The sequence below is a fragment of the Podarcis liolepis genome (assembly GCF_965112155.1).
Source record: "Podarcis liolepis genome assembly, chromosome: 4".
Lineage (NCBI taxonomy): Eukaryota > Metazoa > Chordata > Lepidosauria > Squamata > Lacertidae > Podarcis > Podarcis liolepis.
Genome location: NC_139558.1, coordinates 101,479,684 through 101,498,419, shown reverse-complemented (window position 1 = coordinate 101,498,419; position 18,736 = coordinate 101,479,684). Strand labels below are relative to the sequence as shown.

Sequence of the window (18,736 nt, the reverse complement as noted above, 5' to 3'; positions counted from 1 at the left end):
CCAGAATGCGGCAGCTAGACTGGTGACTGGGAGCGGCCGCTGAGACCACATAACACTGGTCCTGAAAGACCTACATTGGCTCCCAGTACGTTTCCGAGCACAATTCAAAGTGTTGGTGCTGACCTTGAAAGCCCTAAATGGCCTTGGCCCAGTAGACCTGAAGGAGCATCTCCACCTCCATTGTTCTGCCTGGACACTGAGGTCCAGCTCCGAGGGCTTTCTGGCAGTTCCCTCGCCGTGAGAAGCCAAGTTACAGGGAACCAGGCAGAGGGCCTTCTCGGTGGTGGCACTGCCCTGTGGAACGCCCTCCCATCAGATGTCAAAGAGAACAACAACTACCAGACTTTTAGAAGACATCTGAAGGCAGCCCTGTTTAAGGAAGCTTTTAATCTTTGATGCATTACTGTATTTTAATATTTTGTTGGAAGCTGCCCAGAGTGTCTGGGGAAGCCCAGCCAGACGGGCAGGGTATAAATAATAAATTATTATTATTATTATTATTATTATTATTATTATTATTATTATTATTATTCTCTTCAAAAGCCATCTAGGTTGGTGGCCATCACTGCCTGCTGTGGCAGGGAGTTCCAAAGTTTAAACATGGATTAGAAAAATGATGCCTCGTTTGGAGAAAGGGGATCTTGAGAATTCTCCTCTTTTTGGGCACCCCAGTTTAAGAAGGATATTGGCAAGATGACCAAGATGACCCGTCGGTCAGGAAAACTGATCTCCTAGGAAGTCCAGCCGGTTCTCCCTTTGGGGAGCCAAAAGTCACTCCACACTTCTAGGACTCCTGCTCTCGTAGACTTTTGCTGCATTTTTTCCTGTATTGCAGGGGGTTGGACTAGATGGCTTTCAGAGGTCCCTTCCAATGCTGGGATGCCACAATTCTCTACTCGTAGGCTCTCACCGTGGCACCCGAAACGACTCTTCCATTCAGCTCACAAACAACACAGGGGAATTCAACGCTGGTTGTCGGCTCATTAAATCACTGTTTTCCTCTGCCAGGCCTCATCTTCCCCACATGTTCCCTGCGTGTGGAAATCTCTCCTTGTGAAGAAGAGCGCTCCGGTGAAAGGATGCCCTTATCTCCTCCTCCGGTTCACATCCACCTGAGCGCCCATCTGAGGGCGCCCACCTCTCTGTGCAACGACACCCCTTTCTCTCCGCAGCTCCCTCAACGTCCATATCTTGGCTTCTTTTATTCTCCCGCAAAGGAGCTCTCTGAATGACAAGTCGCCCGATTAAGATCTCCCGCTTTCGCAGGCGACAAAAGATCCCGGTGCTCTGGAGAGAGCGCAGAAGCGAGACGAGCGCACGCCGACATTCTTCTGGAGCCCCGTGAGTCACCCTCCTTGGCCACTCCACCTGGTCCCCGCTTCCTGCCTCCATCAAAGGCAGGTGCCTGCGTTTCGCGAGCCAAGAGGCCTCGCTTTCCGCTGAGTCTTCCTCTCCCACTTGCGCCTCCTTCTCCAGGGCTTCGAGGGGCCTCTAAATGCTCTCAACAGCTCTCCAAAGACAGCTTGGCTTCAATGGAGCTCGACTGTCACGTTGCAAGAGCAACTTTGGAGAAGGAAGGTCTCAGGAATGAGTCACTGCTCTGCAGCCCCACTGGGCTTTTCCTTTATAAATATAAATTTTTATTTGTTTTACCATATCATTTTCAACAACAATTAAATATAATTTTACATCTTATACAATTTTTTTGACTTCCAACAATCACATCTGAAAATTTTCCAATCTAATCACTTAGTATCCATTTCTTACTTTCACTATTACATTTAAATCTCATAACTAATACAGTGGTACCTCGAGTTACATACGCTTCAGGTTACATACGCTTCAGGTTACAGACTCCGCTAACCCAGAAATAGTGCTTCAGGTTAAGAACTTTGCTTCAGGATGAGAACAGAAATTGTGCTCTGGCGGCACGGCGGCAGCAGGAGGCCCCAGTAGCTAAAGTGGTGCTTCAGGTTAAGAACAGTTTCAGGTTAAGAACGGACCTCCAGAACGAATTAAGTACTTAACCTGAGGTACCACTGTATCTCTCTTCTTTTCCTATTTTGCAATGTTTCATATATTTCTCCTTACAAAACTTCTTGTAGTCCTACTAGCGTAATTTGTTGATTACAGTTGCTCTTCAAATAGTTCGTATATTTCTTCCAATTTTCTGTGAATCTCTGGTCCCGCAGGTTTCAAATCCTTCCTGTCATTTTATCTAATTCTGCATAGTCCACCCGCTTAGCTTTTCCATAGAAACGCAGAATTGTAGGAAGGGACCACCAAGGGTCATCTAGTCCAACCCCCTGCAATGCAGGAATCTTGGCTAAAGCATCCATAGCAGTTGGCCGTCCGATCTCTGCTGAGAAACCTCCAAGAAAGGAGAGTCTACAGTCAACCAAGCGAGACCATTATTCCATTTTTGAACAGCTCTCACTGTCAGAAAGTTCTTCCTGATGTTTAGTCAGAATCTCCTTTCTTGTGACTTGGAGCCATGGGTTCGAGTCCTACCCTCCGAAGCAGGAGGAAACAAGCTTGCTCCACCTTCCACGTGATAGCTGAGATATTGGAATTTTGCTATCAATCTCTTCTCGGTCTCCTTTTCCCCAGGCTAAACATATTCAGCTCCCTCAAACGTTCCTCATAAGGCTTGGTTTCCAGACCCTTGATCATCTCCTCTGCCCATGTTCTCACTTGTCACATCCTTCTCAGATTGTGATGCCCAGAGCTGGTCACAGGTGTGGTCTGACCAAGGCAGAAGAGAGTGCTACTTGAAGCCATGGCTTCGGGTCCTACCCTCCAGAGCGGGAGAAAACAAGCTGGTTCCCTCTCCCATGGGACAGCCCTTGAGATACTGGAAGATGGCTATGATATCTCCCCTGGAAAGGTGGTGGACTCTCCTTCGTGGGCCCTCTATCAGGGATGCTTCAGCTGTGAGTTTTGGATTTCAGAGGGTTAGTCTAGATGGCCATTGGGTTCCCTTCCAACTCCACAGTTCTGTGATTCTGTGAAATCTCTCTTCCCTGTCATACAGGTCATCCCATTCCTTTCTGGCCGGAAATCGCCGAAGGTGAAGCAGCGACTGCCCCATAAGAAGGAGGAGGAAGCGGGCAAGTCGGCCAAGAAGGACAAGGACCCCATCAACAAGTCCAGTGGAAAAGCCAAGAAGAAGAAGTGGTCCACAGGGAAAGTAAGAGACAAGTTGAACAACCTTGTTCTGTTTGACAAAGCTACTTACGACAAGCTGTGCACGGAGGTGCCACACGACAAACTCATCACACCTGCTGTGGTCTTTGAAAGGCTGAAGATTCGAGGCGCCTTGGCTTCTCAGCAAAGGCCTGTTCAAACTGGTGTCCAATCACAGAGCCCAGGTCATCTACACCCAAAACACCAAGGGGGGGGGGGTGATGCGCCAGCTGCTGAGGAGGACGCATAAAACGTTCTTGGGAGGTTTTTAGACTCTGTATATCACAAAAATAAAATAACTTGAACTCCTGGGGAGGAAAAACTACAGGTCATCCCATCCTAAGTTTCAAGTTGGGACTGGCACTTATGTCCAAGATGAACTGGGAGTTTTGCCAGCTTCCTGCCCTTGGTGTGTGTGTGGGGGGGGGTGTAGTAGTAGTAGTAGTAGTAGTAGTAGTAGTAGTAGTAGTAATTTATTACTTATACCCTGCCCATCTGGCTGGGTTTCCCCAGGCACTCTGGGCGGCTCCCAACAGAATATTTAAAATGCAATAAAACGTCAAACATTAAAAACTTCCCTAAACAGGGCTGCCTTCAGATGTCTTCTAAAAGTCAGACAGCTGTTTATTTCCTTGACATCTGGTGGGAGGGAGTTACACAGGGCGGGCGCCACTACCGAGAAGGCCCTCTGCCTGGCTACTTCAAGCTCCCTTTGGAAAGGGCCAGCTCACAAACATCTCTGTGCAGAAGCAAGGAAGGAGCGCTGCTCTCTATGCAAACATATGCATCGCCGAAATAACAGCGGGCTTCATTTCCCCAGGAACCCAGAATAATTTCCCTCTTTGTCCTTATTTCAATTTTCTTCCCTTGGTTGTGCTCTTCAACTTAATCCTCGCCGGGTTTCTCTTCCCCCTTTCTTTTTGCATTTGTCGGAAAGCAGGGGAGCGTCTAATTGATTGCCTCCTTCCTTTTTGCAAAGCAATATTCCCCGTGCAATTTGTGATAGGAAGCAGATGCATGAATAAGAAGAGCAGGGCCTGAAATAAATAATGCACTTGCACACCAGATGTAGCACCACCATTAAAAAGAATAACATTGGTTAGTTCATACATACACACACACACAAACATATATATAACTCAAACACTGAGATCCTGCTCTGTTCCAGTAACAAGAAGCCGAAAGCACCAGCCTGAAGATGACGAGTGAGACCTCGTCGAAACGTCACCTAGACACCCCAACTCTTACACGGGAAGACACCCGAAGACACCAAAACCTGCATATATATATATATATATATATATATATATATATATATATACATACAGTTTACAGCTTATAGCAGAGTTAATAGCTCAGAATCTGGCTATACCCAGTCCTGCCATTCTGTTTCATTCACTAGCACTTCTTAAAACAACCTGGGACCAGTTTACCTGTGAGATCTCCTTATTCCATATACACAAACTTGACCACTTTGATCCACAGAACTGGCGCTCTCACAGATGCACATAAGACCCCTTTCACATTTGTAATAACTCAGAACTTTGGAACTCCCTGACAACTGACATCAGGCAGGTGCCTTCGCCGTTCTCCCCCCCAACCTGCTAAAAACAGTTTTTTTGTGTAGACAAGCCTACCCAGATGTTCAGGAGGTTGATGCGAGTTTAAATCTGCTTTTAGTTCTATTGTCATTTTAGTTTTCCGAAAGTCTTTTAAGTTATCGCTGGTAATCTTTCTTATGGGCAATTTTACTGTATTATCTTTCTTGCAAACCACTTTGGGGCTTGGTTTGGTTTTGCAAACAAGCAGTGCATAAATGTTAGGAAACAATAAATAAAATGTCCTCGTGATGTGACATTGCGCAGCGTGGGCCGTGAGCCGGCGCCTCGCAAAGGAAGATTCTGGTGACTCACGCAAGTGAGCCAAATCCCGTGCTCAGAAAGGAAGTCCAAGCAGGAAAATGAATCTCTGCGCAGGATCCTTGGTTGTGGCGCATTGAAGATTTCTTCCCCGACGTCACATTGATCCTGCAAGCGAAGCCCTGTGGGGTGCAAAACCATCATGTGTCTCCTCTATTCCAGCAGTGCCCCCAGTTTGCTTAGTAATTCTTTTGCTTAGTAATCCGGCACTGAATGGATCCTATGGCCATGCTGTGTCCCCACATGTTCTTTTGGGAACCACAGGAGAGGAGAGTAAAGCTTGTGGGTTTCGCATTACCTTCAGGAGCTTAGGGCCTCATCAAACCTCAATCTGGCCCTGGATCCATTGCTAGCCCTCCTTGCCCTGGCCCTTTCCCCCTTGCACGCTCAGAGTTTGCAGTCACATTGAGCGCCGTCCCTTCTCTGCGTGGCCTCCCCCGTGCTCTGCTTCGAGGAGGAAAACGCGCCAAGTCAGAACAAGTCGCAGAGAAACTAATTTGTCGCCCACTCGACGGACAGCCTGCCTGCCACTTGTTCCCCGGCCTTCGAAAGCGGGTCTCGCTTACGCAGAGACGCCTCGAGAGCCTTCGAAGCAGAGCGCGGATTCCTCTCGCTCTTTTGTACCGGCACGCGTCTCCATCTCAAGGTTGCCAAGGCATCCCACGTCGATTATCTTGAACAATGATCAGCACTCTGAGCCCAAGACGGAGCCGGCTCGCTTCTGCCTCTTGTCCATTCATTGCCTGCAACCTCTCTGCACCTGCTCCTTCCGTCTCGCGGGCGCAAACGCTCCCCCTGCGAGGATGGCCATTGTGATGTGAACGCTCTCCTCCTCCTCCTTCCTCCGCCGCCTCCCGTTCTCGCTCTGCAGAGCGCGCCTCTCTCCCTGCCCACTTGAACCCAGTAAATGTCAGCATGGCTCCAGGCTTTCTTTTCCGAAATGAAAAGGCAGCGAGAGATCCGGGCAGGTCATAGAATGATGGAGTTGGAAGGGGCCCCCAAGAGTATGGTTACCACGTTTTTTCCAATGAATCGGGGTGTTTTTTGGAAGCTGAGTAGCAACAGGGAGTCAGTAGTGGGGATGGTGAGGCAAAAGACCCTGATCCCAAGCACACATGCATATTGTATAAAAGTGCAAAGCCCTTTTTTCGCACCCTGTGAAACATAAATGTACAGAGTTTCTTTAAAACTGGGCAACGGCGTGCTGCCTGCCTGTGACTCCCAAGCCTTCCCTGATCTCCTGGCCCCTTCCCCCTTTGTTTTGACAGATCGGGGGGAGCTTGGGAGTCGCGGGCGGGTGGCCATTGCCCAGTTTTTTAAAAAAACTCTGTGCATTTATGTTTCACAGGGTGCAAAAGAAGAGCTTTGCACCTTGCCTGGCAGAGAAACCACGAGCCTTGCGCCCCTCCTGGACAAGACCCGACCGCCTGCAACTCCCGAGCCTCCCCCGATCAGTCAAAACAAAGGGGGAAGGGGTCAGGAGATCTGTACCGCCAGACGCCCCCGGTTCATCTTTGGCAGTGGTGGCGGCAGCGAGCAGCTCCTGAAGCCAGCCAGAGCCAACTGCACTGCCAGGCTGGCTGCAGGCTGCTGAGGCTGCCGCTGCCACGTTTCCTGGGGACAGATTTGCAAATCCGGGGACTGTCCCCAGGAACTGGGGATGTCTGGTAACCCTACCCAAGAGTCACCTAGTCTGACCCCCCTGCAACGCAGAAATCACAGCCAAAGCACGTCGAGGGACGTGATCCTCGGATTCAGCACTGCCACCCTCCTGGGTTGGATTCAGTCCTCGAAAGGCCCCAAGCACTGAAAAGATGAGATACGTGGAATTCAAAATAAATGCAATATGAAACCAGTCTCTCAGGCCAGGCTACCTCACAGGGCTGTTGCAGGGATCAAATGGCAAGAGGGAGAACCATGTGTGGCACCTTGAACTCCTGCAGGGCCGGGAAGGGGGGCAAGTAGAAACGCAATAATAAAAATTAAAAGCTGGGCTTGAGTTCAATAGCACCCTCGATAGCTCAGCTGGTAAGAGCAGGAGACTTTTAATCTGAAGGTTGTGGATTCGAGTCCCGCGTTGGGCAAAAGATTCATGCACTGCAGGGGGTTGGACTAGATGACCCTCGGGGTCCCTTCCAACTCCACAATCCTATGATTCTGTAATTCACTCTTCTTGCAGCTTCCAGAAGCTGCTATTGAGAGGCTCTGCTGCCCCCAAAGCCAGATTAAGACCCCACAGAATTCAAAATAAAAACAATACTGAACTGTCTTTTTTTCATGAAATGAAAATGAAACATGGACTAACTGCAACACAGGACAGGGTCTGATTTCTTTGAATTATTTTGATTTGCGCTGGACAATGCCCCCCCCCCCACTTCCCATTTAGGTGGGGATAAACAATAGTTCTGGTTTTCCTCATGAGTATTCTGATGCTTAAAAAACAAAAAACAGGCAAACCTCTCCTGCAAAGAGCCACTGCCAGCAGTTATTTAACTGGAGGGAGGGAAATGCCCTTTGCACATGTTCAGAGGCACTCTCCGGATTCTGGTTCTCACATCCTGGGCTGGGCCCCAGGATCCAGAACAAAAAAGCAAAGGCCGAGTCCCTGTTCTGTGCTATTTCACGACAGGCAGCGCAGTGCAATGGTTAGAGACCTGGGAGAAACCCGGGTGCGGATCTCCACTTGGCCATGAAGCTCACTGGCTGTGACCCTGGGGGCCAGTCAGTGCTTCTCAGCTTATCCTGCCACACAGGGTTGCTGTGAGCTCCTTGGAAGAAAAGCTAGGATAGAAATGCAATAAATAACAAAGTTCTTTCCAAAGAGAAACCTCCCTCTTACCAGCTTTGCAATGCTGCTCTCTCTTCTGTTCCCTTAAAAGGGACATGGGATCCCCGCACCATCATCTCCTCCTCCCCCCCCCCCCCCCGGCAAATGGATGCATAATAGCCCAGCGAGACTAATGGAGCCTTGGGAACTGATACAGTGGAAGAGACTCTTCTCCATTAGCTGCAGAAGCAGCCGCTGCTCTGGCGTTAATGGATGCATTTGAATCCTAACAATAGTAAAAAGAAAGGATACTTGCAATGTTCAGTGCAAGAGGAAAAAACCGAGATGAAAACACGTTGGGAGAGGATCTCAGCTCTTGGGTGGCCTCTGCAGGAGCAAACAGGACCCCACGGCATGTGGGAACGCAGAAAGGGGCGAATACAGGTCACTCTGCCCAAACCACTGCTCAGCCACAAGTCCCTGGTTAATCCATGAATTTGCTCCCGCTAAGCAACAAAGGCAGGGAACTGCAATGTTGGTAGGAGGTTCAGAGTCGTGAAAGCAACCTCTTGCAGAAAAAGGTGGGATATAAATGCATTCAACATATTGAGGTTGAATCCTGACAAGACAGAAGTACTGTTTTTGGCGGACAGGAGGCGGGCAACTATGGAGGACTCTCTGGTCCTGAATTGGGCAACTGTGCGCAGCCTGGAAGGTGCGCAGCCTGGGAGTCATTTTGGACTCACAGCCGTCCATGGAGGCGCAGGTTAATTCTGTGTCCAGGGTAGCTGTTTATCAGCTCCATCTGGTACGCAGGATGAGACCCTACCTGTCCGTGGACTGTCTGGCCAGAGTGGTGCATGCTCTGGTTATCTCTCGCTTGGACTACTGCAATGCGCTCTACGTGGGGCTACCTTTGAAGGTGACCCGGAAACTACAACTAATCCAGAATGCAGCAGCTAGACTGGTGACTGGGAGCGGCTGCCGAGACCACATAACACTGTGTTGGTGCTGACCTTTAAAGCCCTAAAAGGCCTCGGCCCAGTATACCTGAAGAAGCGTCTCCACCGCCATCATTCTGCCCAGATACTGAGGTCCAGCGCTGAGGGTCTTCTGGCGCTTCCCTCTCTGCGAGAAGCCAGTTACAGGGAACCAGGCAGAGGGCCTTCTTGGCAGTGGCACCCGCCCTGTGGAACGCCCTCCCACCAGATGTCAAAGAGAAAAACAACTACTAGACTTTTAGAAGACATCTGAAGGCAGCCCTGTTTAGGGAAGCTTTTAATGTTTAATAGACTATTGTATTTTAATATTCTGTTGGAAGCCACCCAGAGTGGCTGGGGAAACCCAGCCAGATGGGCGGGGTAGAAATAAATTATTATTATTATTATTATTATTATTATTATTATTATTATTATTATTATTATTATTTAAAAAGTAAGAAATCTGTCTCCCTCCTCCCCTTCACAATCCTCAATCAGTATCTTGGCGACAGCCCTTTAGGAAAACTGTGATCCCTGCATAGCAGTTACAGATAGGTAGCCGTGTTGGTCTGCCATAGTCAAAATAAAAAAATTCCTTCCAGTAGCACCTTAAAGACCAACTAAGTTAGTTCTTGGTATGAGCTTTCATGTGCATGCACACTTCTTCAGATACCAAAAAAATTCCTTCCAGTAGCACCTTAAAGACCAACTAGGTTAGTTCTTGGTATGATCTTTCGTGTGCATCTGAAGAAGTGTGCATGCACACGAAAGCTCATACCAAGAACTAACTTAGTTGGTCTTTAAGGTGCTACTGGAAGGAATTTTTTTATTTTGACTATGGCAGACCAACACGGCTACCTACCTGTAACTGGAACCATGGAAGGCACCACATTGAGCCGCATGAAATGGAACTCCCTGCATAGCAGCGGCTGCAACTAAATGACCTCTCGGTCCCTTCCAGCTTGACAAATCTATAAAAACCTCCATCTCAGGGGTTCAGCCACCCCAGATAAAATGTCAGAGACACCAGGACACGGGATTCTCCAAGGGTATTTATTACCATTACAAAAAAAAAGACGACAAGAAGAGGTGTTGCTCTTTAGGAAAGATTCTGCCTGCCCGCTTTTCCCACAGCTTCCCAGCATCAGACGAAGAAGGCAGGGGATTTTTCCCGGGCCTTAAGCCTCGCTGGCCTCCTCTCTGTCCAAACAGAGGCGGGCAAGAAGCACCCACCCCTGACATCTCTCTGCACCCAGCGCTGCTGCTCGGCGGCTCTGGCGATGCTCCTTTGTCCCTCCTCCGTCCACCCGGGTACCAAACACGGGCAGCCGGTCTTGCCGAGGGAGACAAGTTCTCAGCACCCGCAACCCACCAGGTCAAGGCGAAGGGGTTGGCAAAGAGAGAGAGAGAGCGTGCAGAGGAAGGCAGACAAGAGTCTCTCTCTCCTGCCAGCTCTCCAGAGTGAGAGCAGGAAGCAGAGATGCTTCTGAATACCAGTCCCCGCAAAGCAAGTGCGCTCTGTGTTCGAATCCTGCTTGCGGCTTCCCACCTGCAAGAGGCATCTGCTTGGTCCCTGCAAAAACAGGATGCGGGACTAGACGAGTCACTGGCCTGATCCGGCAGGATTTCCCTGTGTGATACTGCCAGGAAGCCCTCGGCCGGATCCAAGATGGTCACAGTCCTTTCTGCCCCACTGAGAACAAAAAAGTGAGTTGGCAAGGCCCTGGAGCACCTTCAGAGAGGGCTCAAAATCCACGGCGTGGCCAGTGGAGGCGTCTCACGGTTCCTGCACAATCCGAAAGAAGAAAGATGCCGCGGGCTAAAGCCACCAGGACAGGGGGCAGGAGCGATGCCAGTTCGGTAGTGAATTTGGCACATGTTGATCAGAGATGCAATGTCCTCCTGGGCTTTGTCTTGGGTTCCCGGGACTCCTTCTCCAGTCGGCTTATCAATGTCCCAGCCTCCTGAGGACCGTCTCCAGGGCTGTCCTTGAAGAAAGCTCCCTCCTTCCTTTGGGGAGTCCTCGGCTCGGCCTTGCAGGGAGATGTGGAGTCCTTAAAGGGCAGGCTTTGTTCCTGAACATCCCCCCCTCCCTTCCCCGCTGGACCAGCCATGGGCTCTTCGTTTCCGGACGGCTCCTTCGCCTCCTTGGACTTTGGCCAAGCATCCTGCGGGAGGAAAGAGAGAGACGCTAAAATTACACCCTCCTGTCCTGTACTCTCTACACACCTGTCCTGTACAAAACTACAAAGACCTGAGGAACGAGATCATCACCCCACTCGTACAGTGGTGCCCCGCAAGACGAATGCCTCGCAAGACGGAAAACTCACTAGACGAAAGAGTTTTCCGTTTTGGAGGTGCTTCGCAAAACGAATTTCCTATGGGCTTGCTTTGCAAGACGACAATGTCTTGCGAGTTCCTGCTGGTTTTCCTCCCCCCCCCCTTTTCTAAGCCGCTAAGCCGCTTATCAGCTGATCCGATCAGCAGATAAGCCGCTAATAGTGCTAATCCGCTAATCCTTCAATGGGCTTGCTTCGCAAGACGAAAAAACCGCTAGACGAAGAGAATCACAGAACGGATTATTTTCGTCTTGCGAGGCACCACTGTACTAACCACCCCAGGGCGCTCAACCACTGCCACAATGCCCTTTCTTCTATCAGATAACAGCAAAGGTTGCTAGATTCATAGCAGGAGCATTCAGAATAAGGGCCACTAAATGACTGCCGGTCCAGGGCTTTAAACTGTGCTTTTATATCAAATTTCCTTTTCTGCGTATACTGTAATGTTTTACTGTTGCTATGGCCATTGGCTAATGCGAATAAAGTTTTTTTTCTCTCTCTCTGGTTAGCCACTGCGGGGGGGAAGAGGATCCTAGGCTAGGTCTGATCAGGCAATGTCTTCTTAACAATACCCCTGGTTGCCATTTGTGCACATACCAGGTTTTATCTGCGCTGGCACAAAAGCAAAGCACCCAGGAAGGATGGCCGGGTTTCTGAAGAGCACGGCAAACGGAGGCAGAGGACTGGGGAAGGACGCCAAACCTTTTGCAGTGGGGGGGGGGGTCCTTGGACACAGGTCCCACCGGTATATTTTAAGAGGATCTGGGCCAGGGGAGAAGAAGATGGAGCAAGTTCATGGGAGCATGGTTGAGATGATCAACTCTGATGAGGAACAGTTGAAGGCATTGGGGATGTTTTGCCTGGAGAAGAGAAGACTGAGAAGTGATGGAACAGCTCCCTTCAAATCTCTGGGCTCTCTCAGGTGAAGCATCTGCTTAGGAACCTCCAAGGAAGGAGAGTTCACCAGCTTCTGCAAGCTTCCGAACAGCTCATACAGTCAAATAGTTCTTCCTGGTGTTTAGTCGGAATCTCTTTTCTTGGAAATTGAAGCCGCTGGTTCGGGTCCTAGCCTCCGGAGCAGGAGAAAACAAGCTTGCTCTTCCACGGGACGGTCCTTGAGATATTTGAAGATGGCCCTCATATCTCCTCTCCGTCTTCCGTTCTCCAGGCGAAACATACCCAATTCCTTCAAGCGTTCCTCATCAGGCTTGGTTTCCAGACCCTTGATCCTCTTGGTTGCCCACCTCTGCCCACCTTCCAGCTTGTCAACATCCTTCTTATATTGGGGTGCCCAGAATTGGACACAGGACTCCAGGTGTGGTCTGACCAAGGCAGAATACAGTGGGACTATGACTTTCCTTGTGGACTTCAGTTGATGCCCCTAGAAGAGCATTAGTCAATCGCCTTTGTTGTGAAACTCCTCCTGAGGCCGGATGTTGTAGCTTTTAGAAACCTTTTGGCCAAGAGGACTAAGAGAGACCTCAGTGGTCCTTCCAAAACCAGGTCTCTTCTCAGCAGCCCTGCGGACTGCATGTGGGGGCAAGTTAGCATCCGTGGCCCAGGGAGTCAATAGTTACCTGCCACGCTCGGTGTCCGGTTTCATACATCCCGAAGGAGCTGGAGAGGAAAGGAGACAAGCTTAGAAAGGGGGAGAAGTCGCCTTCCTGTCCTCCTGTCTCGCCATCTGGCCCAGGGCGGGCCTGACAGGCCTCATAAGGACGGCTGCTGTTTCTTGCAGGGTTTCCCCAGCTTGGGTCTCCAACTCCCATCTTCCCTAGCTAGTGGAACCAGTGGCCAGGGATGATGGGAACTGTAGTCCAAAAACAGCTGGAGACCCAAGTTGGGGAAACCTTGATTCATTGCATTTCCATCCCACCTTTCCTCCACGGAGCTCAAGGTGACGTAAGTAGTCCTCCTCCTCCTCCTCTTATCTCGACAACAACTACCCTGTGAGGTTGGCTGAGAGTGAGTGGCCAAGTGTGAGATTCAAACCCCGGTCTCTCCCAGGTCCTAGTCTGACACTCTGACCACTACACCACACTGCCTCTCAAGCCTGTAGGCTTCCTCTACCAAAGAAATAAGCCAGACCCAGCTGTGTGTGCAGTGATCAGGAACAGTAATAATAATAATAGTAATAGTAATAATAATAATAATAATAATTTATTTATACCCCGCCCATCTGGCTGGGTTTCCCCAGCCACTCTGGGCGGCTTCCAACAAAACACTAAAATACAATAGTCTATTAAACATTAAAAGCTTCCCTTCAGATGTCTTCTAAAAGTCTGGTAGTTATTTCCTTGACATCTGGGTGGGAGGGCGTTCCACAGGGCGGGCGCCACCACCGAGAAGGCCCTCTGCCTGGTTCCCTGTAACTTGGCTTCTCACAGTGAGGGAACCGCCAGAAGGCCCTCGGTGCTGGACCTCAGTGTCCGGGCTGAACGATGGGGGTGGAGACACTCCTTCGGGTATACTGGACTGAGGCCGTTTAGGGCTTTCAAGGTCAGCACCAACACTTTGAATCGTGCTCAGAAACGTACTGGGAGCCAGTGTTGGTCTTTCAAGACCAGTGTTATGAGGTCTCAGTGGCCACTCCCAGTCACCAGTCTAGCTGCCGCATTCTGGATTAGTTGTAGTTTCTTTTTTTAAAAAAAAAAATAATATTTATTGCTTTTCCAACAATTTAAACACTAGAAGAAAAAAAAAGAATAGACAATACAATACAATGCAAAAACACTACATAACACTAACACTAACACAAAACACTAACACATTAAACCAACAAAACAAAAGCAATTTAAAACACATCAAATAATTTCAATATCTTATCTTTCATTCACTTATTTCAACGACCTCCTCACACCTCCCTTTTTGTATTCCACTTCTGTTAATTATTTCAGCAATTCCTTTCCATCTTCCTCTGTTTTCTATCCTAAAATTATCTTAACATTCTAACCTTGTTTTTTCCCTTTAATATTCTATTAATCTATTTGGATTAGTTGTAGTTTCTGGGTCACCTTCAAAGGTAGCCCCACGCAGAGCGCATTGCAGTAGTCCAAGCGGGAGATAACCAGAGCATGCACCACTCTGGCCAGACAGTCCGCGGGCAGGTGGGGTCTCATCCTGCGTACCAGATGGAGCTGATAAACAGCTGCTCTGGACACAGAATTGACGCTGGCTTCTAAGAGCAAAAAAGCAGAGCGCGGACGTCTCTGCTGGGGGATTGCCAATAAGGTTACAGAGCTGAGCAGCCTTCCCCCGCTTGCTACCCTCCCTCCAGGTGCCCAGTGCCCAGCAGAATGCGGGCAACCTATGCCCATCCGCAGTTTCCCTCACCGTCAGCGGGTCGGCTGCGAAGGCCGCGACGCTGTTCCTCATCTCGCTCTCGTTGCCTCGCAGAGGGATCAGGGAGATGTTCCCCAGCCGGGAATCCTGCTGCGTCCGGGACGCCCGAACCTTGGAGGAGTCTGGCGGCCAGATGTTCCCGCCGTGCTGGGAAGACCAGAGAGGGAGGAAGAGGTTACAAGGAGCACAAGAAGGGACAAGGTGGATTAGGCCTGGCAGCTACTCCCAGGCTAGTTCTCCCCCTCCTGCTTCACCCTCATAGAACCCTTTGCAGAGTTGGGAAGGACCCCAGAGGCCATCTATCCCAACCCCCTGCAACAACCCTGCGAGGTAGGTCAGGCTGAGACCCCTCCACTTACCTGCACAGAGAGGAAGGTGGCAAACCAGCCACGCAACTCCATCTGCGTGTCACAGCAGAGATACCTGTGGGGGGGAAGATAATAATAATAATAATAATAATAATAATAATAATAATAATAATAATAATTTTTCTTTATACCCTGCTCTCCCAGGCCAGAGCCAGGCTCAGGGCAGCTAACATCAATAAAATTTCAGTAAAAACATAATAAGAAAAGAAAAAAACAATTTAAAATACAGGTGAAAATGCAATTTAAAATGCAGCCTCATTTTAAAAGTCAAAACCATAAGGGGAGGGAAACCTAAGGGTCAGACTGAGTCCAAACCAAAGGCCAGGCGGAACAGCTTTGTCTTGCTTGGTACTCAAACGCCTTGGTTCCCAAACGCCAATAACCCAGAAGTGAGTGTTCTGTTTTTCGAACGTTTTTTGGATGCCGAACGTACGAAGCGGCTGTCAGCTATTGTTTCCGGGGTGCCTGCACCAATCAGAAGCTGTGCCTTGGTTTTCGAACATTTCGGAAGTCAAACGAACTTCCGGAAGGGCTTAAGTTTGGTGCTTTTGTTTTTGCTCTTTATTTTGCATTTTTGTTTTCGAGGCTTTCTTGGTTAATTTGTTTATGTGACTGTATGGAACCCAGTTCAGCTACTGAGTGAGTGAGTGAGTGAGTGAGTGAGTGAGTGATTGTGCGACCCCTGACCATTAGGTCCAGTCGTGGCCGACTCTGGGGTTGCGGCGCTCATCTCGCTTTATTGGCCGAGGAAGCCGGCGTACAGCTTCTGGGTCATGTGGCCAGCAGGACTGAGCCACTTCTGGCGAACCAGAGCAGTGCACAGAAACACTATTTGCCTTCCCACCGGAGCAGTACCTATTTATCTACTTGCACTTTGATGTGCTTTGAGACTGCTAGGTTGGCAGGAGCTGGGACAGAGCAACGGGAGCTCACCCAATCGTGGGGATTCGAACCGCCTACCTTCTGATCGGCAAGTCCTAGGCTCTGTGGTTTAACCCACATTATTACTGTTTCTATTTATTTATACCTTGCTTTTCCCCATGCCGGGGACTTGAGCTCATAGAATAGATAAAACCATAGGGGGGGGGGAATCATTACAAAATGAAAAGGATTTTCATTTCATTTCGAAAAAAGGCTGTCTGCCTACCAAACTTTTTCGAAAGCTGTATATTATTGCTGCCCATTTTTCTTAAATTTTATTGATTTATTTTTTTCTGTAAACCACTCTGATCCCTCCCCCCCCAGCCAGGTGGTACATAAATTTTATGAAATAAATAAAAAGGAATTTCCCCAGCTTTTATTGCGATGGGATGGGCTCGAAACAAACAAGCAAAAAACCACAGTTGTGGGTCTGACCCCCACCAGCTGCTTACCATTGCTGCTTCTCCAGCTTCTCGTTCTCAAAGAAGACGGTGAACCCCCAGCTGGAAGAGAGGGAGGGAGGAAGAGTCAAAAGGAGAGCAAGCCAGCAAAAGAATCAGCCGCCTCCATCCCATTTTTTGTGCTGCCTCGGCGGAAATGGTTCCTTGGGGTTTCAGTGTTTCCCCAGGTTACGCAGGTGGGCAGGGAAGGTTACACACATTTACAGAATCACGGAACTGTACAGCTGGAAGGGACCTCCAATAATAATAATAATAATAATAATAATAATAATAATAATAATAATAATCTGAACAGCACCCCGAAGGTCCCTGGTCCCTAATCCCTGATAGCATCTCCCGGAAGGGCAGAAAACTCGCCCCACAGCCCACCACCAATGCCCACACTTCAAATCCCTCCATGACGCAACAGAGCACATCTCTGAACACTAGATTCCAGCTCCTCTCTGAAGCATCACACCTCCTCTTTGCGATTAGCCCTAATAAGCAGCGACTGCAGCAAAATCAGGGTCCTTCCCTCAGCTGAGAGTCCTGTGGGTGTTTTTCCCCAGACTCTCAAAAGTTTCCCCCAGATGGAGGAACCCTGTGCTCAGCTGGTACCACTTAACAGAGCTGTGCGTCTTGTGAAGCAGGTTTGCCACCTGGCGGCCGAGGGCGGGTTGTGCACGAGCTCAGGAAGAACAGGTAAGCAGAGCCTGCAGGATCAGGCCAGGATCAAGCCTCTTTTAAAGTCGTCCTAGTTGTTGGCCATCACTGCCTCCTGTGGCAGAGAGTTCCACAGTCTAACTCTGCGCTGCACGAAGAAGGGCTTTCTTTTATCGGCTCTGAATCTTCCAAAATGGCAGGAAGGATGTGGGGGGAGTCCATAGGCACAGCCAGGATTTATGTTCCGGGGGGCGGGGGGACACAGAACCGAGCTATCTGCGACGCGATTGGTCAGTTCGTTAAGTATTTTTATGTATTTATTTATTGCCCCTCTGGCTACGGCTATGCCAGAGTCCAGAAGCATCTGAAGGGTTACAGACTCAGGGACTCATGCAGAGATGCAGGAGGCACTCCTATTATTATTATTATTATTATTATTATTATTATTATTATTATTATTATTATTGACCCCATGCATCCAACTAGGTTGCCGCAGTCACTCTGGAATGCTTCATGCAGAACACATAAACATAACGAAACATTGCCATGGGCTTGAGGGGGTTGGACTAGATGACCCTTGGGGTTACCTCTAAAAAAATTTGATTCGCTGATCCTGAAGGTTCTGGAAGCAGATCTTTTGGGGGAGAAGGGCCAGGCGCACTTACAAAAATCCAGCCCAGATAAAGAGGTGTCCAGCCAGGATGAGACTGGCATAGATGTAGAGGCAGCGGCACTTGAACTCAGAGCAGGCACTCACCAGCTCGGAGGACGGACTTTCTTCTTTATTCCCAGGTAGATCTTGAGGTTCTTCACCGGCCATTCTTTCTCCGGTTTGTGGCTCTGAAGAAGAAGGAGAAGAGTGAGAGAGCAGAAAGGGAACTTACAATTCTATGACTCATCGGCACAAAATCATAACCCAGGGGTCATCTAGTCCAACCCCCTGCAATGCAGATATCATGGTTAAAGAATTCCCTGTGGAACGCCCTCCCTTCAGATGTGAAGGAAATAAGCAGCTATCCTATCTTTAAAAGACATCTGAAGGCAGCCCTGTTCAGGGAAGTTTTTAATATTTAATGCTGTACTGTTTTTAACTGTTTAACTGTTTTTAATACAGTGGTGAACTCGCAAGACAAAAAGAATCCGTTCTGTGATTCTCTTCGTCTAGCGGTTTTTTCGTCTTGCAAAGCAAGCCCATTGGCGGATTAGCGCTATTAGCGGCTTTTAGCGGCTTTTAGCGGCTTATCTGCTGATCGGATCAGCTGATAAGTGGCTTAGCGGCTTAGAAAAGGTGGGGGGGAGGAAAAAAAACCGCAGGAACTCGCAAGACATTTTCGCCTTGCGAAGCAAGCCCATAGGAAATTCGTTTTGCAAAGCACCTCCAAAACGGAAACCTCTTTCATCTAGCGAGTTTTCCATCTTGCAAGGCATTCGTCTTGTGGGGCACCACTGTATTTTAATATTTAATGCTGTGCTGATTGGGAGCCACCCAGAGTGGCTGGGGAAACTCAGCCAGATGGGTGGGGTTTAAATATTTTTTTTAATTATTATTACTATATAAACAGGGCTGCCTTCAGATGTCTTCTAAAAGTCAGACAGTTGTCTCTTTCCTTGACATCTGATGGTAGGGCGTTCCACAGGACGGGCGCCACTACTGAAGAGGCCCTCTGCCTGGTTCCCTGTAGCTTGGCTTCTCACAGTGAGGGAACCTCCAGAAGGCCCTTGGAGATGGACCTCAGTGTCCCGGCAGAATGATGGAGGTGGAGATGTTCCTTCAGGTCTACTGGACCGAGGCCGTTTAGGGCTTTCAAGGT

At 49.1% G+C, this 18,736-nt stretch overlaps 2 protein-coding genes across 27 annotated transcripts in view; one reads left to right on the top strand and one right to left on the bottom strand.

Annotated features, from left to right (window-relative positions):
• The first annotated feature begins 2,764 nt into the window (after positions 1-2,764).
• LOC310705372 (small ribosomal subunit protein eS25-like) lies at positions 2,765-3,451 on the top strand. Its single transcript, XM_083500067.1, has 2 exons — positions 2,765-2,887; positions 3,035-3,451. Exons 1-2 carry the CDS (start codon positions 2,780-2,782, stop codon positions 3,434-3,436), a joined length of 510 nt encoding a protein of 169 aa, XP_083356193.1. The 5' UTR covers positions 2,765-2,779; the 3' UTR covers positions 3,437-3,451.
• A 6,440-nt stretch (positions 3,452-9,891) lies between these two features.
• The window catches only part of ARAP1 (ArfGAP with RhoGAP domain, ankyrin repeat and PH domain 1), a 145,014-nt gene continuing 136,169 nt past the window's right edge, over positions 9,892-18,736 (bottom strand). For 23 of the 26 annotated variants that reach the window (XR_014525154.1, XM_083499210.1, XM_083499193.1 and 20 more), the window contains 6 exons: positions 17,683-17,765; positions 16,275-16,325; positions 14,893-14,956; positions 14,525-14,680; positions 12,769-12,808; positions 9,892-11,020 (listed from right to left, as the gene is read on the bottom strand). Coding sequence is in view for 22 of the 26 variants with exons in the window: in XM_083499210.1 (XP_083355336.1) it covers positions 12,791-12,808; positions 14,525-14,680; positions 14,893-14,956; positions 16,275-16,325; positions 17,683-17,765 (372 nt within the window). In the remaining 4 variants the exon portion in view is untranslated. Of the gene's footprint in view, positions 11,131-11,456; positions 11,804-12,539; positions 12,809-14,524; positions 14,681-14,892; positions 14,957-16,274; positions 16,326-17,682; positions 17,766-18,736 lie in introns of all 26 variants that reach the window. The other 3 variants (XR_014525153.1, XR_014525155.1, XR_014525156.1) reach the window with 1 other exon arrangement.